This window comes from Pezoporus flaviventris, unplaced genomic scaffold, assembly GCF_033815535.1.
Source record: "Pezoporus flaviventris isolate CSIRO_AGI_PZ_B2104156 unplaced genomic scaffold, CSIRO_AGI_Pfla_v1 ptg000063l, whole genome shotgun sequence".
NCBI lineage: Eukaryota > Metazoa > Chordata > Aves > Psittaciformes > Psittacidae > Pezoporus > Pezoporus flaviventris.
In genome coordinates, this window is record NW_026892611.1 from 9,833,942 (window position 1) to 9,857,968 (window position 24,027).

The 24,027-nt window shown below is 40.1% G+C and overlaps 1 protein-coding gene across 14 annotated transcripts in view; it reads left to right on the plus strand.

Moving 5' to 3' along the window:
- Positions 1-24,027, plus strand: part of BCAS3 (BCAS3 microtubule associated cell migration factor) — a 361,836-nt gene that overhangs the window by 48,819 nt on the left and 288,990 nt on the right. For 13 of the 14 annotated variants that reach the window (XM_061470541.1, XM_061470542.1, XM_061470543.1 and 10 more), the window contains exons 8-11: positions 3,450-3,557; positions 7,073-7,149; positions 20,528-20,604; positions 22,359-22,442. In XM_061470541.1, the coding sequence (XP_061326525.1) occupies positions 3,450-3,557; positions 7,073-7,149; positions 20,528-20,604; positions 22,359-22,442 (346 nt within the window). The remainder of the gene's footprint in view (positions 1-3,449; positions 3,558-7,072; positions 7,150-20,527; positions 20,605-22,358; positions 22,443-24,027) is intronic. The other variant, XM_061470544.1, reaches the window with a different exon arrangement.

The following is a 24,027-nucleotide window of genomic DNA, read 5'->3' on the forward strand; positions in this document are numbered from 1 at the left end:
TTCTTAATGAGTGAAAAGGAGTTGAGCTGTCTAGCATCAAAAGTTATATCCAGGACTCAGTCTAGTTTTTTAAGTTCAAGAATGTAAAGGGAATGTTGTATTTGTGTCCCATTTCCTCTGCAGTGTGGGCCATGGAACTCCCTGGATTCCCTGTTTTTAAGAGGATTAGGAGTTAGTAGTTCAGTGGAGGTCGTAAAGTGTCAGAAGAAGCTGCAGTGTGCAGCAGGTCTGTGGGGGTAGCCCTGTTGCACATCTTTCATTGCTCAGTTCATGTGCTTCTACTTCCTATCTTGCCTCTGCACTTAGACCTTTCATTGAGCCCTTTCAGTGAACTAACTGGGGGGGGAGGAGAATTCCCTCTGGAAGAGAGATAAGGGACAAAGGGTAATAACCCTTTGTCTTTTCGGTTGCTTTAATAGGCTAAAATGGGTCAAAGTAGAATCCATTGCGTATCAGAGGCTGGGTAAGGAAAGTACACGGAACCACTGCGCCTGAGCTTTGGACATCACTGAAATGGAGGAGGGAAAGATAGTGCTTATTACTGCTCTTGAACAGTGTAGACTAATTAAGGTACTATTATTATTATTTAAGTGCTATGGCAGAGAAATTTATCCTGAGATCTATGTCTGTAAACCTCATTTTGTTCCAGAAGAATTGATCTTGTTGCTAGCTGAGGAGATGTAAAGGAGGGTAGAGAAAGCCCATTCAAAAGGCTCATACTCTTAGAATGGTTGAGAAATAATGTCTTTGGAAAAGAAATGAATCTTGCAGTGTTGGGAGTATCCTTGCTGTATGGGCCTCTGTTGAGCAGTGAAATGAAAATCCTTTATTCTTATTCCCTCTGCCCCTCCAGCAAGCTGAAACCGTGTTCCTGAGTTGTTACTGAGAGCTGATCAAAAACGAACATGCCATTGTGGATGTCAGCATTGTATTGTTACTCATTTAGGTACACAGCTTGTGGTGTGGAATTTATAAATTCCAATTTAATGAACGTTGTGTCTAATGAGCTGAGAGTGCTCAGTTGCAAATGAGGTTTGTATCAGCCATTAGTTTGAACAGGGTGGGTGTCATGGGTTCAGCAGTAGCAGTCATTTTTCCCCTTCTTGGTATACATCGGGACTTCTTCCGCTGTATCGCCCCACACACCACAGTGCAGCAGCCCAGATGGGTTGACTGCTACTGCTGAACCCATGACAGTGGGAAACTAAAGTAACCAGAAGGAAATGTTAAAGAGAGAAATCTTTTGTAGCCATTGAAAGTTTATTTTTCTACCTTTCCACCTTTGAAAAGATTCCCAAAGTCTGAGGAAGTGCTTGCAGGTAGGACAGAGTCTTAGGTGCCATGGGCTAGTGTGTGGTGTCCCTGCCCATGGCAGGGGGGTTGGAACTAGGATGATCTTAAGGTCCTTTCCAACCCAAACCATTCTGTGATTCTGTGCTTTTTGTGTCATAGTTGGTGGATAAAGTGCTTAGCCAAAAAATGGAACTTTCCCAGGAATGCATCATCTGCTAACTGAAGCCTTGTGATAATGCTGAGCGTGCCACCAGCGCAGACGTTACGGAACAAGGAAGGGCTACAAATGGACAGACAAATGGCAGTAGCCAGGAAATGTCTAATGTATTGTTTCTGCTGATGAGGTCTTAGGAACATCCTCAAATATATTTGACCTTGTCTTTGTATTTATTGCAGAAAACCCCAAACATACGTACTATTTTCTGCTCCTGGATTGCAGAATACCATGGAATCAAAAGAAAGATGATTGAAAGAAATTTGGAGAGAGGACTTTTGAATTAGAGCTGGGTAGCATTTTGGAGTACTTCCGACCTAGTACCATACTGCTACTTGATTAATAGCACTTGAACTCAAGTTACAGGGTGTTAGCCAGTGTGGTTACTAAAAAGCATTACCATGATCAGCCAGAAGAAGGGTATGACAAAAATTATTTGAGTGACAGGATTATTACCCATAATTTTGTTGGTGCAGTACGTTTTAGAAAGTATGCACAAGTTGTGTAGTTAGCTGTATGTCAAGTCAAAAATGGAACTGCTCAACACAGGCTTCTATGGAAATAGTAATCACTATCAATTATGCTAATATAATCTTAGCTATATCTACTTCTGTGATTTCTGTTTTGAAAAAAGAATCTCTGTACCCATTTTATCAAAGTAATAATTTCCTGTAGGCGATAAATGTACTTAAATCAAGAAAAGTTTATACGTAGCCTTAGCTGGGGTTTTCTGTGTTTTCTAGCAGCAGTGAGCTTCTAATGTGAAGTGACTCGACTTGAGTCTTGCTGTTGTAAAAGTGTTTTTGAAGGGCCTTTGAAGTGCTTGAAAGTAATAAATAGCACCCTCTAGTTATTAGCCTAGGTATGTGCCTAGAAAAAATGTCTCTTTTGGGAAGAATTTCAATAGGCAGAGTGTCAAAACTTACTTTTTCTGTCATTTCTTTGACTATTGTCTTTCTGTGCATGTATTGTGTATTGTTTCTCTGCTGCATCCTTATTGTATGTGCCATCATCTTGAGGCATTTGAGGTAAACACTTGGCATTTGCACTCCAGTTCTCCCAAAATTTCTCGAGCAGCTTGAGCAGATCCAAAAGACAAGGAAGTGTTCTGTCAGGAATTGTGTTAAACTCTGTAAAGTAAAACAGATATGCACAAGGGGAAACACCCTCTTTTACCAATACTTACTATATGTTTGTGCAGCTGGCAATTTGTGCTCCTTCGTATTCGTTGACCTAGAAGTAGCCAACGTTTTAATGCGTTCTTGGAGGGGGAAAAAGGTGTTATGGAAAAGAACTGCCACATCAAAGCCTCTCCTCAGCTTGTAAAATGGTTTCCACCACTACCTTCCTCAGCCCTATCGGAACACTCAGCACTTTCTCCCTCTCAAAAGAAAGCAAGCCTTTTTATTAAGAAATGGCCTTACTTTTATTTATATTGCAATGATAAAAGTGACACAAAGTAGTTGAAAAGATCTATTAATTCAAACAAAAGTCCGTCAGCAATGTAATGTAAATTCTGTGTAATGTGTCTCTATGAAGTCAAGGCACAGGATTCAGCTGTTGCACAGAATGAAGTAAGTACTCCCTTAAGAGAGTGTTACTCTGTGCAGTACTTTTTAAATAACTAGAATGTAGTCTAAAACTTCATGCCTGTCTACTGGCTTGGATATTGCTCATCGGTTCTGCTGTTGCAAAGTCTTACTTGTAACAAAGGAAACCAAGGGCTTGATGATTACTTGCACAATACAGGTTCTTGACCATTGTTGGTATCAGTTGAGTTTTAATCATACCTTCATGTGGAAGCCTTGTATTGGCCCTTCGTGCTGCTCAGATTGTTGGATTCTTGTGTCGTGTGCTAAATAATGTAGGGAGGCTGAAATAATTTAAAAAGAATTTTACAAAACATCCTTCTTTCCATGAAAATCTTGTTTCTTTGTTTCAGCACAAGCCCACCTTACTGCTGTGTGGACCTTTATTCTTTGCGGACAGGAGAGATGGTCAAGTCCATACAGTTCAAAACTCCTATTTACGATCTGCATTGCAATAAAAGGTAAGGATGCTTACTCTACATTCTTCCTGTGTTAGGCCATGGAAGATGTCAGCATGAATACAAGTTCTGGTGTGTGTGTTCCATGACTTGTTATTATTTTAACTGTCCTTTAAGCACAGCTTTTGTTCTCCGTTTCTCAGGTAATATTTCAGTTTGAATACAGCTGTATGCTTCTCCAGTGGCTTTCATTTAAGAAGCTCAAAAGATTTTTCATCTGCAATCAGAATGATATGTTTTATGTGCCTGGGTTTTTTGTATGGCAGCAGGTAGTGTGCTTGTGTATGTGAAGACCAAAAGAGTATGAGCATGTATTGAACTCGTGCAGCTAAGGGGAGTTAGCACTGCTGAAGACAAACAAAAAAAAACCCCAAAAGCCAAACATAAAAACCTCCAAAACAAAAAAACAACCCTGGAAGCCACAAGAGTTTTGTTAAACAGACATTTGGCTACCATTGTGTTGAAGGCCAGGTTGGATGGGGCAACCTGCTGTAGTGGATGGTGTTCCTGCCCATGGCAGAGGGTTGGAACTGGATGAGCTTTAAGGTGCCTTCCAACACAAAGCAGTCTGGGATTGTATCATCAAAATCTAAACATTAACGACTACATTGGGTCAAGTAGGAGTTATAGGAGAAAAGTATTACTGTTGAACAAACACCTTTAATACCACAACTTACATAGTAACGAAGAGGATATTTTGATGGTGTGAATGTTTAAAGAAGTAAAGGATAGGAGTTTTTGTTATCCCTGTCAGTCTGCTTATTGCAGGATGTGGGTATGATTGCTGTATCAAAAACCAGTTTCACGGAAGTGGTTGAGTTAGTGAGAGTTATGTGCCATGAATAGGTTCCTTTAAAAGCTGTCAGAGTTCAGTACTTATCTCTGTAACTGTCCCTTGAAAACTTTAAAGTTCCCTTGTGTACAGCGTGATGATAGTAAATCTTTCCAGCCTGGCCTCCTTGCAGAAGAAAAATCCAATTGTAAAAACAGTCAAGGCAAATCACCATTCAGAGTTTCTCCCAACTAAAAAGTCTTTCCAGGTGCTAATGTTTCTTTTCCTAAGTGGTAAAAATGGAAATACTTCAAAGCTGTACAGCTGTATCCAGGGTAGCAGCTTTTCTGGAAAGGATCAGATCCTGTTGTTATCCAAGGAAAGCTCACTACTTCAGATTGAAAATTCATTAAATGTGGCCAAGTGCAGTTCTTATGGTGCAGTAATCATACTATAGAGTAATGGAGTCCAAAATTTGAATTTAAAATAAAACTTGAGTTGCAGAAGAAGGGAAAACTGTCAGTTATTTATGTATTTAAAGTCTAGAATCATGCAACTGGTAGGTTTCATTTATGCAGAAAGACAGTGCATCTTCAAAGAGTAGAAAACATTTACAGGATTGGGAATTAATTGCTATCAAATATTCCTGAGGTTTCTATATATACATTCCACGTGCACATGCATTCACATTCTTCCCATTGTTCATTGGTTAACTTGCTTTTTGGCCTTGAGGAAGAAGTTAGAATTGATATATTTTGGTTTGGCTTTTTTCTCTCCTGCAGTTAAACAATTGGAAGATCTGTCACTTAGCTAAAACTACTGGGTTGTCCAAAACTAGTATCAATTTGTTCATGCAGAGTTTCTTAATAATAGAGACTTATAAATCATGAGGGGTGGAGAAGCATCTTCTTTCAATGAGAGAGCTACAAGCAGATAAGAAATCCTACATTAATTTCTTGTATGAGTTTTAACTCGTCAGAATCCCTTTTGTTGAGTTGCATGTTCTGCCCTCTTCTTTTGGCAAGTAAGCTGCTCACTCTGAAAGTGTACATGTGCTTCCTGTTTGAAGTCTGCAGACTGGTGAACATGAAAGACTTTTGTCCAAAAACATCCCTTGATTTCTACTTTCCTTACAAGAATTTGTATTTCTTCCTTGTTTCTAGATAGAGATGCACTGATAAACAGAGCGGCCTGAAAGAATTCAACATACAGAACAGTGCTTATTACTTTAATCAGCTTCTGTAGCAGACAAAAAGAAAGTGTCTGGTGTTAGACCAGCCTATTGAAGAGGTTTCAGGGGTCATCTGGGGAGCTACAGATGCAATCTACATTATTAGTAAATGTGTTGGCAAAAATAATAACAAAATCAAATAGCAAGAATAATAGCAAAATCATCTGTTAGGCATGTAGATCAGTCATGCCTATCAGAGGAGCATTAGTAGAGTTTTCTAGGTGGAAATTGTGACTTAAAACTTCTTTATATATCTGAAAACAGGTAAGGTAAGGGTATATAATTTGATTTTAGTGTATTCCTTCACCAAAGAGTCTTGCAGGTACTGAGCTCTCATGGGATAAGAAGGAGGTATTCATGTGGCAGAACAGGTAAAAAGAGGGGAAAAAAAAGAAAGGAGAGAAGTTAATAGCTGGTTTTCACACTGTTGGGAGATAAGCAGTGCCCTTCGTAAGGTGTGTGTTCACACTGATGTGATTCATCTTTTTAAAGATGATTATTCTAATACTGTAGTGTACAGTCATCATTTTCAGATAAAGCATGAGCTGTGTATTTTAGTCATTGAGAGATGCAATTAGCTTTTTTGCCACATCATATATTTACAATTAAAACTATTAGAACAGCATTTAATAATGCTCCAGCTTGCCAGCTGATTTAAAGATACTGTCTCGTATTCTTCCCAATGAAAGAATAATCAGATTCTTAATTATGTCAGATTGCTGAATGTTCCAGTTAGCTCGTAGATTTTATCGCTGTATTTGTCAGCTTTCCAGGTGTTCTTTCATTTCAGGAGTTTAAGAACTTGGTTTTGAGAAGTCATCAATGTAGGAGAAGATGTACTCTAGTCCTAAAGCCTTCAAGATGCTTCCCTTTCAAATTTGCATCTTTGGCTTCTGTTCGTGTAGACAGTACAACATTTCATGCTTAGTTATCATGTGGCTGATGTTCTTTGTTGTAAGCAGTGAATGGATATTTTGCAACAAAAGCGTGTGCATGTACAAGTGAATACATAAACATACACCTGTACTTTTGCTAATTGACACAAATTCTGCTTCTCTCCACTGTATTTGTGTCCTGAAATATATTCTTGGTATGAAAAAAAAAACCCTGTTTTTAGTAAATAAAGCGGTTTAATAAATTTGCAGTGAGATGGCAATGGGATTATTTCAAACTTAGCTTGTGTTCTACTGATTGTTGATTTGATTGTTATTTGAGTCATCGAAAGTAATTCAGGATCCTTGCAATCCCATTCTTTGTGTTTAATGGACCTTTTACTGCAGGAGGTGTATCATAAATACGCTGTGTTGTTCTGTATCAGATCTGTGTACTTCCTGAAATGAAGGTTATGTGGTTGGGATGAGAGAGAACTCTCAATAACTGCCATGTATTGGTAACCTGGCAGTCTATCACTGTAGAATTTATATTGATGCTTTTGAAATAATTACATTTAGATATTGAATCTTTAACCCAATGCATTTAATGTTTAAAGCGCACATTCCATTTCTGTGTTTTCAGGATACTTGTTGTAGTCCTGCAAGAGAAAATCGCCGCCTTCGACAGCTGTACTTTCACCAAAAAATTCTTCGTTACAAGTACGTATCTCATTGGGTTCAGTCTCTTTGCTCTTGGGATGGAGTGAGAGAAAACAGATGGGGTTTAAATTTTAGTTGTCTTTTTTTAAGATTTCTGAATGCTCAGGGCAGGTCCCCATGACTCCAGTTGGAGCTTCAGGAAATCTGTCGCTCCCAGAAACCTCCCAGATGTTACTTCGTGAATCTTTGGCTCTTTTGCATATGTATTATTGCTGTAACAAGCTTCTCGCTGGTGTGAAGAGCACCTACACAGACATCCATAGGTAGCTGAAAAATTCTTCTGGTCAGTCTGCACAAATAAATGCAAAATGCTCAGGTTTTGAGTTTCAGGTTGTGTGCATGAGCAGCAGTTAGAAAACACGTCAGTGGCAGTCTGCCTGCTTTTCCTTTTGTGTTGTTCCTTAGGCTCAGGTACGTTATTTTTTAACACGTCCTTGCTTTAGCAGGCCCCAAAGCTCAAGCAAACCAGTGAAGTGTTGTAGTAGAAAAACTATACACAGCTGTTTGCCTGCAGATGCTTTCACGTGTCTTGAGCATGAAACAACTGTTTGCTCAGGCTCTCCTCTGTACCCTTCGACTTGCCCCTCAATAGGAGGTGGTTGATTGTAGTGGGTAAGGTTCTCACCAAAAGCTGTTTATCTACCCTGTATATCCCTTTGCTGCTTCAACATCTGTAACACAGTAATCAATACATTAGTTGAGAAAAATGGTATGTTTTCTATTGCTTGTGCTCTGCTCTCTCTCAGGATTTGGTTAGGATTAGGACGTCATTTATCTGCTCCCAAGAACAGTGTGTGTTGTAGTGCTGAACAGCAAGGAAGTATTCACCCCCCCAAAAAAAGAGTAGTTTATTTTTCAAGCAGTTAGTGACTGTTGTTTCTGTTTATAGATTAGAATAGCCACTTAAAATCTATAGATTACGGAGGGATCATAGTTTACTTTAGAAAGATCAGAGTCTTATTGTTTAATCTTAAACTTTCTGGATGTATTTTCAGTTGCAACTGGAAAAGTTCTAAGTTGGCTTTCTCTATTATCTGTATCTTTAATGAAACATCTAGTTACAAGAAGCTGTTTCTTACAACAGCTTGAAGCAGCTTTATGCAGTAATATTAAAGTTGCCAATAGGTGTCAGTTTCTTCCTATACATGGCTGTAGGGTACTAGGAATCCGCCAGAGTTCAGTGAAGGAAGGCAAATGGGAAAAGACTTGTGTCCTCCCTCCTTTTTATTCCACCAGAGAGAATTAGGGTACAAGCCTTGCTTTATTTTAGATAGAAAACCAACCTAAAAGACTGACTGCAGTGTGTATTTGGCAGTTCTCGTGCTTTTCTAATGTCAGTGACTGGTTGGGGTTGTTTTGTTGGGTTTTTCTAAAGATACTGCAATTTGGTTTTAAGCATAAATCCCCTGAGCTGTATTCTGAGGAGCAGGAGTGTCCTGTTCCTCATCGTAACCTGCGATTGGCAGTGCATTTTTGTGGAACGGCAGTGGAATTGAAAGAGGATAAAATAGAGCTTTTGGAGATACTTCCCAAATTGTTTGACTATCCAAACTCCTGACTTGTCGCTCTTCACAGTGTATTTTTCCAGCTGTGCTACGCTTTAAATATGGGAAACTCAGGGTGTTCTCCTAGTTCTGGGGTTCCAAAGCTGGGTTAAAGACACCCCTCATTTTGTACTGGGGCATTCTGGAAAGCTGTGGGACCTGACAAGCAGTCAGAGCTGCTGCACCACAGCCCTTTCCCTGTCACCCCCCCAGCTTGCCTGTGGGGTGGGACTGGGCATGAAGATGTGGGTTTTTTTTCCCTAGATGAATGAGTTTCTTGGGCCTGTGCTGGTGAATAGCTGTCATGAGGATTTTGAAGCTTAGTTGTTTCACTTAATAGCTTATGCTATCAAGAAGGTGTTATGCCCTGGCATGTTGAAGGCTGCAGTAAAGCTTTTGTCTAAGCTTTCAGGTTTCATATATGCTGAAATCTTTGACCTAAGAGTTTATCTTTAAAAGCTTAAGTTACTCTGTGTTTGAAATTTGATGTAAATGAGCTACCTAGTTAACTGCATCGATTTTTGATAGTCAGCAAACTGGCCAGCAACTTTTGCTGCCTTGTTTTAAAGTATGGTTTGGGAAAGGGCATTATCAGTTTAAATTGCAGAAATTGCAGAATCAGTTTAAAAGGCAGAAATCCCGGAAAGTAAGCTTGGCAAAAGGCCTGATAGGGCTCCTTGTTTCCATTATTGGAGCATCCCTGCTCTGCAGGACAGTCAGGCAGCATCGTGTCTGGACCCATCCTGGTGCCCCTAAGCTGAACAGTGGCAGTAAGAATGTCACTGCCTGTCCAGAGAGTTTTTCACCCTGAAAGAGATTCTCAGGAGTGTTATGTGACTGCTTTTGGTCAGAAGTGGTGGCATAAGAGGTCAAAAATATTGACTGAGGATCACTGGCTCCTGGAAGGCGTTTCTGTTAACTGTGTAAGCCACTTTGTAGGGAAGGAAAATCTTTTTCAAGGAGATTTGGTGATGATGTGGAAATCGCATCTTCCATCCCTACCAACCAAGTGGTGTGGAGCGGCAGAACCTCACTGAGGCAGCTAAAAAGCAAACAGAAGTAATCAAAAGCTCTAGTCCATTTTGTTGCCTATTTATACATAGAGACTGAATCAGAATTTGCTATTCAAAACAGTGTCAGGATTTGGGAGATTTGGTGTTCATCAGAAATGCTAATGCAGCTGTGTTGCACGTGAGTAGTAGTTGTGTTTTTGTTTTTGTGGTTCAATGTGTAGCTTAATATATTGTTGTAATAAATATACCATAAAATATTCAGGATGTAGAACATGATCAAGTTTGTGCTGCTGTTGGAATGTTTAACTCCTGCATTTCCTGAGTTTTCTCGAGCAAATTTGACACAGTACTAATGTTGCCTTTTCCTACATGTGATTAGATGGAAATGTGCTCATTTGACTTGAATGGCAGAAAGCCAGCACATTTTATTTGAGCCTTTTGTAGCAAAACCTACAGTGTACAGGTGTTCCAGTCTTGGTGTGTGAATTTAAGGCAGGTGCTTAAACTTGCAGGAAAAACATACAGTAGATACTATGGGAAAAAGACCAGGATGTCCTATAACCTTCTCAGTGTAGTTTTAAATGCCTGCTAAGGAAAGGCACAGCATCAGTCTGCAAAGAGCTCAGGGCAGTTGCTCTCACTCTGTTCTCTACTGGCCCTACGCTTGGAGCCAATGCTGTTTCGTTAAGAAAGGACTCGCATCAAGGGGAAGATAAAGCCAAACAGTGATTTCACATCCTGCACTGTTCTAAGCGCTCACGTGGCCAAAGTAAAAACAATTCACTTGCTGCTTCAAAAACGTGTTTCCTTTGGTAGCTGTGAATGTCCAGGTGTGGATTTGAAACAGAGTTTGAAATAGTTGAGGGTTTTATTGTGGTTCACTTAAGATTTCCTTCAGAGCCTTTTTCAACTACTTCATATGACTGAACAATCAGCAATGAAAGTGATGTACAGGCTTTTTTCCCCCTACTTTGCTTGACACAATAGATGCAGAAAAGCTGAATTTCATTGATTTCTGTTACATCAGTGCTCCCTCAACCCTTCTCCAAAAATGCTTACTTCGTGGAACGCTGATGATTATGAATATGGCCTGATGGATACTTTCTTCGCTGTAAGAATATCCCTCCCACCCCCTGGGCCCTAAGTAAAGATTATCACAGATAACATCATGCATGTGGCATTATCTTTGTGTCCGATAACAAGTGCCTGCTCAGTTTCTCTGGCCCTTCCACTCCTCATATTGATATATTCTCCATCCATTATTCTCTAGGGATGAAGACAGTTATTGCAGCCATTAGCTGGCACCACATTTCTATTGATGCCGTACAGCTAGAGCCTTAAGAGGTAATTTTCCAGATTTTAGTCAGAGTATTTTATTGTATATAAAGTCTCAAAAGACTTGCCTAACCACAAGCCAAAAATTATTCACTGTATGTTATAGGCACCTTACCTGCACCTCTTAAAATGAATAAAGAACCCCAAACCAAACAGTGTTTAATGTTTTAATCTGCAGTTTGGATTTGGTGTGCCTGTTTTCACTGACAGTAACACAACAGGAATAATACAGTGGTTGCAGTTTGTCACAGGTCTGATCTGGAAATCATCTAGGCTGTCTTGGACGTTCTTGTTGGCTCTGTTAGGATTCCTTTTCCCTGATCGGCACACAGGGAGCAGTTTGATCTCTTTACTTTGAAGTGGAAACACTGGATGTCTTATGAAAAGGTTTTTAGTGCCTCAAGAGTTTCACTCTTCAAGGAGTTCTGTTTGTGTGTTTCCCTTCTCAGCTGTGAGCTGCGGCATTTATCCTGGCTATCCCACATGGTACTGTAATTGATAGGATTCGTGTGTCTGTGGAGGGAGACTTCAGTTTAGATCTAAACTCCTTAAGGCAGGTAGGAGATGAGCTCCTGATTCACAGTATTGTCTTTATCAGTGAAGAGAAGCCAAGCACGTTGCTGTGAGTTGTATAGAAGCAGCGTTTATATACTCAAACATACATATATATTTGAACATATACCCCTTTGTGTAATGTGTAACTGCCTTCCCAGAGAAATGTTGGTTTGATCTTGCTTTTACTTTTTACCAGCATTACTTATAAGAGTGTTTTACCCTGAAAGTGGGAATCGGTGCATCACTGTTACAGGATGATGCTGAAATACTTCTTGGAAAGGTCTTTAGGGCAGTGGGGAAGGTTTATGGAAACAAATGTCTTTGTTGCTTACAGGGTGGTTTGCTATATTGCAGGAAAGTGTAAATACAACGGAAAAAGAGTGTAAAGACAGAAAGCAGGCATTGGTACCCAAGATGTAGCATATCTATCGTATCTCCTGCTTTTGACAGCTTAAAAATTATCTGTAGAACAGGAAGAGCTGTTTGTTTCTGTGTAAGTTATTTTTATCTAAAGCACCCAAATCCTTAAAGGCCAACCCATGCCACTTTTCACATTGCCCTGTAGAGAAAGAACACCCTCTGTGCTAACATTATTATCTATTACTGTCCAGTTCTCTGAACAGAAAAGAAAGTAAAGCTGAGATTAAAATAGTTTGTCCTGCAATCAGTCAGATTTGTGCTAAATTAAACAACCAAGCCTAATGAACAGATATTTTTAGTCAAGCTCTGGTGTTGGTCTCAGACCTGTTAGAGGAGCATTAAAATACTTAAAACTGCCATGATAGAATTGGCAGGAAAAGGAGGTCTCTGTAGGAATAACAATAGTAGCAGTAACAATAATAATAGCAATGGTAATAATGATGCTATTAATGATTAAAAAAATTACATCTGTGGTACTTCCTTAGCCTCGTGTGAAGGAATTTTGTTCTTCTGATCCAGGACAGCACAAGATGCGAGTCATAGCAGGGCTGGGCCTGTTGGGAATGTGACATGTATTATGAGTGTTGCCCTGTAAAGGCGGGTGATGACAGTGCATCATAGAATCACAGAATGACTTTGGTTGGAAGGGACCTTAAAGCTCATTTGGTTCCAACCCCTGCCACAGGCAGGGACACCTTCCACTAGAGCAGCTTGCTCCAAGCCCCTGTGTCCAACCTGGCCTTGAACACTGCCAGGGATGGGGCAGCCACAGCTTCTCTGGGCACCCTGTGCCAGCGCCTCAGCACCCTCACAGGGAAGAGCTTCTGCCTAAGAGCTCAGCTCAACATCCCCTCTGGCAGGTTAAAGCCATTCCCCTTGGCCTGTCAGTTCCTGCCCTTGTAAAAAGTGCCTCTCCAGCATGCAGCATTTGTGGCTTTCTTTTAGATGGTTTTTTTTCAGTGTTTTAGGTAGCAGTAGTGCCACTGTGATTTGAAAAGAGAAGAATGCCCGGGATGGCAAGCACCGTTTCACAGTAGGGTGCATCCTGCTGGCTTGCTCTTTTTTTTGCTCAGTTTTTATGGGTGATACTTAAACAGAAGGAAGTACAAGAACAATAGAAGAGTTCTGGAAAGTATGTGACAGTGTGAGAGTAATAACATTTACATAGAGCCTTTCATCTAGAAGGAACCCAGAGGAATTTATAAACATTATTACTTCATACAGTTTATAAACAAATAAATTCAGTTTGCTTGGTGATGTAAGAAAAAAACCTCCCAAAACAGCCAACAAAAAATATTAGATGAAACAACTTATATGATTTGTTTTCCTTGGAATAAACAATGCTTTTGCAACAGCAGCATCACTCTACCCATTATTTATTGTATATTCCCTTTTTGTGCTCTCTGTCATGAATCTGTTTTCTGGCTACTTTGGATCACAAGACTGAAGAATGTAGTTTTGTAATTTCATTACTATGGAGTGCTGTATATTTCATAAGATCTAGGGAAAACTGCAAATTGGTTATGAGCTACATCGAGTGAACAAGAAGCAGCATAGCTTTAGTGGCTTATTGTAGCTTTCTATTTAAAATGCCCCCACAAAACGCCAGTTCTTCACAGGTTTTTGCAGTGATACTTGGCAAATAGCTCAGATGATAAAAGACAAATAATTCGGGTTGAAGAGAGCTACCCATTTTGGAGTTTGCTCAGAAAACTGTGTTTAAAAACACTCTACACTTAAGATGACCGATGGCATCTTTAAGGAATCTCTTCACATGCTGAAACAGAAAAAGCTCTGATGATCCACTAATCTGCTTGCTCACTAAGGTTTCATATAGTTTTGCCTTAGGATATAGGTTGGCCTTGGAGATCTCTGCCTTTACCAGCGTTCCTTGGGTTTGCTGATTGTGCCCTACCCCAGTGTTAACCTACTCAAAGAAGATGCAATTTCTTCCATGGTTTGGGATAAGAGATAGAATCCTAAGATTTTATGCTAATAGTGCCCATACCCATATATTATATAAGCTTTCACACAGAGATGTAGCTTGAAATAAAACTGATTTATTTTGATGTGTGTTCCTTACAGATACAAGGTGTGGAATAACCATTAAAAAAGATGTAATAAATAAATGACAGTTAAAACTGATAACAGAGAAAGGATGAGTATGCATCAGTGCAGAGGGAATCAGAGAGAACTGAGGAAAAGAAATCTGTGAAAATTCCAAGAAAAGGAAGTTTTCCCCACTGGAATGGGTGGGGAAGACGGAAAAGAGCTTCCAAAAGTGTTCATTACAAAGTAAAACCAAAGTCAGGATAGAGGGGTGAAAGCCTGGCAAAAATCACAGGCAGATTATTATGGTTGGCTGCATCAAAAGGAGCGTGACCAGCAGGTCGAAGGAGGTGATCCTGCCCCTCTACTCTGCTCTTGTGAGACCTCACCTGGATCATTGTGTGCAGTTCTGGTGTCCTCAACATAAAAAGGACATGGAACTGTTGGAACAAGTCCAGAGGAGGCCACGAGGATGATCAGGGGCTGGAGCACCTCCTGTATGAAGACAGGCTGAGGAAGTTGGGGCTGTTCAGCCTGGAGAAGAGAAGGCTGCGTGGAGACCTCATAGCAGCTTCCAGTATCTGAAGGGGGCTATAGGGATGCTGGAGAGTGGCTTTTCAGTAGGGACTGTAGTGATAGGACAAGGGGTAATGGGTTAAAACTTAAACAGGGGAAGTTTAGATTGGGTATAAGGAGGAAATTCTTTCCTGTGAGGGTGGTGAGGCACTGGAATGGGTTGCCCAGGGAGGTTGTGAATGCTCCATCCCTGGCAGTGTTCAAGACCAGGTTGGACGAGGCCTTGGGTGAGATGGTTTAGTGTGAGGTGTCCCTGCCCATGGCAGGGGGGTTGGAACTGGATGATCTTAAGCTCCTTTCCAACCCTAACTATTCTATGATTCTATGGTTCTTGCTGGACAGTAAAAATAGGTGTAGAGAATAAGAGTTCTTACAATGCATCATGAAATTACAAAGCAACCAGTAGTGTCTTAGGCCGTTGGGATATGTTTGAAGCAAAGCAGTGCTGTTCTGATGCTTCTGATTTGGCTTTTCATTCCCTTAGCTTTATTCATTCACACATTTATTTGCAACAGTTTCCTGCGTGTCATTTTACAGTGCTTTGGAGTGAGGTCTGAGAAGGAAGGAGGGCTATGCTCTGGGTGAGGAGCCATATTCAATCACAAGGTCATTGTTACGTAAACTGCAGATGAGTTTTGACTTAGCTCAGACAAGGTCTGACTGGTCACCTCAGGTTTTTCTATAGTGGCATTCTAGTGTGTTTTTAGGTCTGAATACTTTGCCATGAGAAGCAAGTCTTCAGCTCTTCATTACCAGGATGTGCAGGATGTTTCTGAAGAAGGACCAAGAGAAAAAATGACAGCCTTAATTATGATAGTGCTCACTTCTGGGGTGAAGTGTTATTAAAAGCTGCTGCTTTTAATTCCTTTTAATTCCTTTTTGTTCCAAAAGCTGCATTATGTGTTTTATTTAACCAAATCATGTTTCTAGGTATTATATTTTATATATAAGTAGAGTCCCTTGGAGCACATACATTATCCGTACTTCATGAATGAGAAGGGCACATGCATAGAGCATATGCAGAGATCTTGATTGGACTTGTCACAGTGTCGTGGATGACAGATGTACAGCTCTGGTCCTTCTGAAGAGCTGACGTGTTGAAAGCTTGGATGCCTGTAGACTTTTAATTGCCTATGGGATTCCAAAGACTTTATGTTTGGATGTGAAGTAGCAAAATGCCTGGTTTTTGTGGATATTGGGATTCCCTGCAGTGTTTCACCCCCAACTCTCCATTCCACAGTGGGCTTTTGGGTTTATATATGGGCTTATATATGTATGTATATATTTTTTAGCTTTTTGTCTCATGCAAAAGCTGTGGAGCTTGATGAAGAGTTGCCCCAGTAGAAACAGCTCGAGTTCTAATAGTGGCATGTTTTGTGATTTATTGGCTTAATCTGTGTCATAGCGGAAATGACTTTTAATGGACCTGTGCCTCTTAACAGTATTTTTTCCCCATGCACTGTTTGTTTAAAAGCTAAGTGGGAGGAGAGGAACGTGTTGCTTTTCTCTTCTTGGCTGCTGTCTGTGCATTCACACTGCCATTACTGAAGCTAGAGGATGAGCTTCCTGAAAACAATGTAAGAGAAAGACTGAAGCCTTCGTTTGCTGTAGGAGCACAGCCCAATGGAAAGACCCATGTCAGAAAAGAGGGTATTTGTGTGAATTTCCAGAGATGAGCAGAGGAGGTGATTTGCTTTATTATGGGCGTGTTAATATGAATCTCCAAAGGGTGGTAGAGGTTTTCATAGAAGTAATTGAAATGTAATGTAAAATAAACATGCCTTCTGTTTGCTCCCTCAGGAAGCAAATATTTCAGTGGCCTTTTGGAGAGCTTTAGGTAACTTCTAGGGTTCCTGTATTCTCAGGAAAACCCAATATAAAAAGTCAGCACAGCAACAAGTGAGGTAAACCCATCTTTGAGTCCAGTTAATCACAAACGATGTGTTTATTTCAGATTATAATTTTATAACTAAAGTATTAAAAAAATTAAGTGGGGGGAAAGAAACTAAGGAACTGTAATGCTAAAGAATTTATCTACAGTGCGGTTTGACATAGGGAACACTTGCATCTTGGAAATGGGAAAACCAGGGCACAGAATGCGAGTTACCGAGTGCTGCCCATGAAATCTGCAGCTGCTCTCCAGGTCCCTGTTTTCAGGGTGCCTAGACCTCATTTCTCACTCATCAGTGCTGCCCAGGCCAGCAGTAGTTGGAGTTCTTGGGCATAGGAACATAATCAGGTCAGCAGAAAAGCTTGCACTTCGATTCAGGTTTTCAAAATAGCATTTTCCTATTTGCCTTTCACAGCTTTGGAGTGGTGCCTTTCCTCAGTGGGCCGCTATGAAGCACAGAGGGAGAGAGTAACTGTGGCCTCAGTAGGTTTTCACCTATGCTTTTGTGGGTGATAGTCCCAGCAAATCTTATTCTGAGATCAGATGTTGTTTAGTACTTGCTTGATGCGCTGTACTTTTGGAAGGACTTTCCCTGGGTGATCTTTTCTTGGATGACCTCTCCATACTGTCATTAAAACTTGGACACGTTGGTCTTCTTGACAGTTAGTTCTGCATTCTCATTATGTCCATTCCTATTGTAAACATGCTAAAGTTGCTGCTCTTACTGCTTAGGATGGATTTTTCCTCTGTTGTTTTGAAGTTTTAGTAGAGATGGAAGTTAATCTTTAAGAGAGTGAGGCTGGTAACGATTGGATGGCCGAGCTGGATGGGTCACGCTGGGTCTGTCTTTTCACGTGCCTGGTAGATGATGTTCTGCTGACTCCAGCTGGTTTTTTGGAAAGCAGAAAAACAATTTGTTTTTCCTTCCCATAAAGTATAACCCTTTGTTTATCCTTGTGCCGCCGCAAGTTTCCATAATGCAGAGACTTGCAAAGAAAAGAAAGGGAGGAAATAGCTCCTTTTTTACACTGTTCTTCCTATCGGAGAAGAGAGTTTAATACCGAGTTGAATTGTTGACCTCTGTGGAGGTTATTATTAGAATTGGCTGATTCGTGTGTGGGGCTGTGTCTGATTGACTGAGTCCAGTTTATGGAACAAACTACCTCGAGCAGGCTTGGTGAGGCCAGTTGCAGTTTTTCTAAGGGACTTTGATTTGATTCATTTTTGATGTTTGAATAATACTTTTTTGCAGGTCTTCATTAAATTCAGTTCACTGAAGTAATTGAGAACAGCTCCATTTTCCAAGGAAGATGTTTCAGTTTGTTTCACAGTGTTGAATTGCTTGGGCTTTGTCCCTACAGTGAATCTCTAATGCTGGTACTCCTTTGTTTTCTGCCATGAGGATGTTACGAGCTGCTTGCAGAGTTTGGGAAATCAAGGGGAGTTTGGGAAAGTTCACTGTAGAGAGTTATATGATGAGGGCTATCATCCGACAGCTTTTAATGCTATATTTCATACATATAAAGGAAAGAAATAAATGAAGTCTGGGGGACCTGGATGTCTTTACTGACCCAGTTAAGAATTGCGGAAGCAGAAGTCAGCATTAAAACCTTACTGGGCCTGATCTATAGTGTCATCGGAAGAACACGTTTGTATTTACAACCAAAGGCTGTATTTACAACCTTTTTTCACTTGCTTTGTTCCTTAAGAGGCTCTGGCTACCCACATTTTATGCACTTTTGGAATGCAATAACAATTGTGGCATCATCTCTTCAGAATTCGTTTTCCTTCCTGAGATCAAGGCAGCGATAAGGCCTTACAAAATACTCACTTGGTTTTGCTTTCCTGGCCTGAGATGGATTTAATTGGATGAATTGCTGCTTTTCTCCTTCCATTGCTTTATGACCTTTGAAATAGCTTGCTATGATCTTTCAAATTTTGCAATACCCTTGCTGCTCCACTCAGAAAAATGAAATAGCTGTTTATGTTTGACAGCAGGAACAGGAGAGCAGCTGTTTCTGCACGTGCCCGACCAAGTGCTTTCAAATGTGTCTTTCAGTGTTGTCAAATGCCAATTTAAACTTACACCTACGTGCTGTGATAACCACCTTCCCACACGCCTTTCTCACTGTTTTGCAAGCATTTAAAATAACGCCATTAAATGAAAAGTCTGTTATCCTCACTACATCTTCTGGACCATTTTGGGACCTGTGTGAAAAGACCCTGATACTTGGAAGAAGAAGGTGGTGAATGGGTTTGCTTTTTATCCCTGTGGTCGGCAGATGAGTATCAAGAGTCTAACGTGAGAGGCTTTGAGGAAATAGAAGCATAGGTGGCTGTGTCTTCTTTATGTTGCTTCTCAGAACGCAGTGTAGTACATTAGGTGATAAATTGCAGTTGTTGGTTGTATGTGTTCTAAAATGCTGTTTGCCTGATCTCAGTGCTCCTTCGGCCTCTGCTGCAGGATCAGCCAACCAGGGCTCCTTTAAATTAGACACACATGTCTATATGTTTTTAAACAGTTTGTTTCTTGGCCAACCAGTGAGAGAATATGAACTACTACATTGTTTGTATTAGACTAAGAACTGATGAAAACGGAGATTAACCGTTTGCTTGATAGGCCCCTCCTTCCATCCATTCTCCCCCCCGTATGCAGTATTTTTTTCATATATATATATATATATATATATATATTAGTGTACCGGGCTGGATTTAAGTCTAGTAAATGATGTTACATACATAGCTGATGGTCCCAGTTTACTACTTGAAGTTCGAACACTCAAGCTCACATCTTGTTATCAGGGCCCTAATTAGTAAACAGGTTTGTGGCTTTATCTTTGGGACTTGAGGAGCTGAACTTTCAGGCTCTTCCCTTGACAAAGGGATGCCACTGAAATCAGGCTGCTGGAACCACGCAGCGTGTTTGCAGTGCCAGGGCTGGAATACAGAAATTCAGATAAATAGTAGGATTTGAGTGCTGAACACAGGCAAAGGTTACAGATTGATGTAGAGAGAGCAGCCACCCGTCTGAAATTGCTTAATCTAAAATGATGAAGAACAAGGGGAGGGGAGACAGGACATGGGAATAGGACAGTAACAGCAGTTAGGGTGACAGTCACCTTCCTGCTTCTAGTTGTGGTTTACTTAAGCTTTTCGTTTTGTTCAAGCATTATCAGATCGTTTTCTAGAATTTTAAATTCTGTGTTTTTAGTTTTAACAGTTAATTCTGGGCTGTTATTTGGGGAGATTTTTAAAAATTCATTTAGTCTTTTAATTCAGACTTTAATATTTTAAGTGGCAGTTAACATGGGCCCAATTCATTTTAAGCCCTGCCGTATTTTTGTTCACAGTTACTTTCAGTAGCTTTCTATTACAGGTATTTTCACCTATTAATACTCAGAAATCGTTTGCTATTCTGTGTTCACGTATAAATCTGGTTTTAATGATAACGTAAGGGTAATGAAAAGCAGGTGAGCAACGGAAACTTTTGTCACTGATTTGAAAGGAATTACCAGTTCTCTCCCTGTGTAAAGTTTAGTGGTTGCAGAAGTATCTTCACAGGCTAAGAGCTTGCTTATAGAATTATTAAAAACAAAACCAAAAGTGTAATACACCCTCTCTTACCACAGAAATCTGGAAGAGCTTGCAGTGAACTGTAACTGTTGACCAACAGAAAGATGTCAGTCAAGTTAATTAAAATGAGAATATACAGAACCAATCCAGTCAAACTTGAATATTCCCCTCACCCGCTGTATGGAAATGGCATTAAAAAAATGCAAACATAAGGAGAAACGAGTATTTACACATAATTAACTGTTCAAAATAGCTCCTCTAAACACAGCCTTATCTTCAGGAACAAAAATGCAAGCATTTACTGAGTGATATTGGCAATTGGAAGGTTTTTGTTTAGACTTTTTGTTTTCTTGGCAATAAATAAAATTCTTTGTAAGAAGTCATTAAGATATTTCTTAATGTTGCCTTTTAAAACTTTGCAGGCTGCTATCCTTGCCCAGGGCCAAACATGAACCCTATTGCGCTTGGAAGCCGCTGGCTTGCTTATGCAGAAAATAAGGTAAGGAAAGGTTTCATTTAGAAGAATACGTCTCTTTGGTTCTAGATTCCATTCTGGTTTTGTATATGGGGGGATAAGGAGAAGAAAAAGTCTCAGAAAACAGCTATGAGAGAAAAATGATCTGTAAGAGAAGTTGCATAACGATGGCGACCTGATCTTTGTCCCACACTGTGCTTTGGTGTTCATACGTGTCCCGTCTTCACTCTGCACATTTGATTTAAACTCATGAACTTGGAAGGCAGAAATACGTAAGTAGCACAGGCAGAGAAGACCACTCCCAACATCTGTTAGCAGCGGGGTCCCTCAATAATCAACCCATTTTCATTTTAAATTTTAAAGCACTTAATTATAGACCCTTCTGAAAGGTGGGCACATGAGGATTCCTAAATTCTACTTGAGGAAACTGAGTCTGGACAGAGGCGCTGGGTTTCTCTGAAACAGCAAAGCAATGCACTTTGGAGATTAGGAAATAACATTCAAATGGCCACTTTTTAATGTATTTGCTGGAAATATTAGGGAAAAAAAATGAAACTGTCACAATTTTTCTTACTTCTGAAGGCAAGAAAATAGAGCCCGAGCAAAAAAATTGCCACTCTTTTTACCCAGCCCTAGGCCAGAGAAATGATTGTGTATTTAAAGTGTTTGAAGACTTTAAATTCAACTCCTTATGCTTGATTTTTATTTCAAAGCAGATGTTCTTTCTCCCTTCCACCTGCGACTGGAATAGCTGTTTCTAGAGCTGAACCAGAAATTATTCGAGGCAGACTTGAGAAATGTATTTATTGTCACACCTTTTCAAGCACAACTGATTTCTCTCCAAATTCAGGCCTGCTTTGCCTTTAATGCTGTGCCTAAGTGGCTCGGTGTAAAACTTAACCAGTCAGCCTGGAATTTAAGGAAGTCCTGCTGCCAAATATGTAAGCCACTGATCAGCAAAAGAATTCTATCACAGAAGGAATTTAAATGGCTTGTGTGTTCCCAGTTGTATTCACTGCGGACTTCCCCTTTCTCCCTAGTTTAGCTATTTTTATTTAAATAATGAAATTTAAGCAGGAAAGGAAAGTGTCGAAATAAAAGCATCTTACAGCAATATTTAATTTTCTTTTAGCTAAACCAGTTAAATGGGCAGCATGTTCTGTGTACAACAACAATTATCTATAGGGGTCTTTTCCCATTTTATTTAGCCAGAATCACAGATTCTATTGTTAATTAGAATTCAAAGGCAAACATTATTTTGGTGGGTTGATGGCAGGTAAAAGAGTCTTGTTTTGATTTATTAATTTGGAAGGAAGGCAGTACAGAGTAAACCCCATGTACATTCTGTTAAACATGAAGTTTAAAGTAGCTATTTTCCTTTGTCATCTCTTTGCTTGCTAGTCATAAAAAGGAGGGGAAAGCCACACTCGGATTCTTAGAATGTCTGATATTTAATGTTACATATACATGGCTAAAGCTTTTGATTATATTTATTTAAATTTATTTGTGGTATTGCTGCCAGACCAAAAATCCCACCATTTCAAAGTTTATGAATTCTTAGTGACTACTCATCTTGTAATTGAAAACTGGAGTTGAGTACGCGACAGTCTGGGTGGCACCCAGAAGATTATAAAAAGGGGTTAAGTGTCTCAGCAGGGCTTTTTGCTCTTTGTAGGAAAAAACACACCACTGTACATGATAAATAAGAGCTATGGTAATGGGTTATGGGTTGGTGTAGTTTAATAGTAGTTACTCGGTCGCTGTCTTTCTTCTTGTAGCTGATCCGATGCCATCAATCCCGTGGTGGAGCCTGTGGAGACAACATTCAGTCTTACACTGCCACAGTCATTAGTGCTGCCAAAGTGAGTACATCATCTGCTGCTGGGAGAGGTTAGCATGTAAGGTAATTATTAGGTTTCCCTGCTGAATTGTACAGTGTGTCATCGCCCCCCCCCCCCCATTCACACGAGAGGAAAACACAGTAAGAAACATGCTGCCCTTAGGTCCTGATCCTGCAGATCTCTGAGTAGCTGTTGTTTTTCACAAAGTATTCCTGTCCTTCTAAACTGACTGTTCTAAATTTCATGTGTTACAAGGAGCAATTTGTATTAGTGACCCCTGTTAATAGAAAATCATAGTAAAATGGTTTTGCGTAATGGCTGTTCATAATATTATAAGCTTACATGATTAGAAATCAACCTTGTGAATTATTAGACTTTTAGCATCATGAAAACTGACTTTACAAGTGCTTGGTGCTTTTTGGACTCAATCACACTAGCATTATGTGTTTTAATCTCTCCGAAGGATGACAGCGCAGCACTGGAGCTAATTAATTACTTGGCAGCTTTCTTTGAAGGTTAGAGTTTATTAATGGCTGTTTACATAAAGGTTGCACTGCGTAGGTTTCTTAGTTCAGATGACGTTCTATTATCCCTCCCTTTCCAGAGAAATGTCTGGGGTTTTATAGTATCAAAAGATGACCATGGCTTGGAAAAATGCTAAGTGAGCCAAAGAGTATACAGAACTGTTGTTTTACTATCCCCATAACCTCCTTTCCTTAAGGACTTGCCTGCAACATTTTGCCAAGTAATTCCTCTTTCACATACACGCACTCACAAAAGTGAGTTTTGGCACCGTCTGGCAAACTTCGTGCTGATTACAAGCTTTCAGTGTAACCACCAGCCTTTTCATTTCTGATATGCACAACAAAACAAATCTAATAATAGGAATTAAATGACAGCGCAGAACAGAAAGCTCAGCGTCACTGAAGAAAACAACAGTTAGAAGAACCCACAGAGAGACACAGGGCATGGTATCTCATGTGAAAACAAAACATGAAAACAAACATATTCTATTAGCATAGCTTTGGACACCGTCTCATTGTGGCTGGAGGAGGAGAAAAATCACAAGTTTTGTACATTGCTGAGGAGAACTTGAATTGCTGCTGTTCTGAAGACATCTGAAATTTGCTCTGTCTCTTTGCGCACTTTCACCAGCAGGGAAAAACCAAACCAGGAGGGGAAAATCTCCCCAAACTCCTTCAATCTCAGCATCAATCACATGGGTTTTACAGCACAGATAACTGAAAAAACAACTGGCTTGGCGTGATCAGTTTTGATCAGATGTGGTAAAACCTTACAAACAGATCACTGTACTGCCAAAGCCAAGCCTGCTCGTAACTGAAGAGGAGCAAACAGGCCAAAGCTTTCTTAAAGCATATAGTGATTGTCAGAGCATTCCATTCGGTATCGAAGACTAAGCACTATTCTGCTTAATCTGTTTCAACAGCCTAAAAAAATCTAAAAGAGGATGATTCTGTGATCTTTCACAGCCCTTAGCCCTCAAGACTCTGGATAACTAGGTTTTAAAGCCAGTGAGGACCAAGATGGTGATCATCATCCAGAAAATCCCACGTTAAGCTGAACGTATGCAAACACCGAAGTAGTG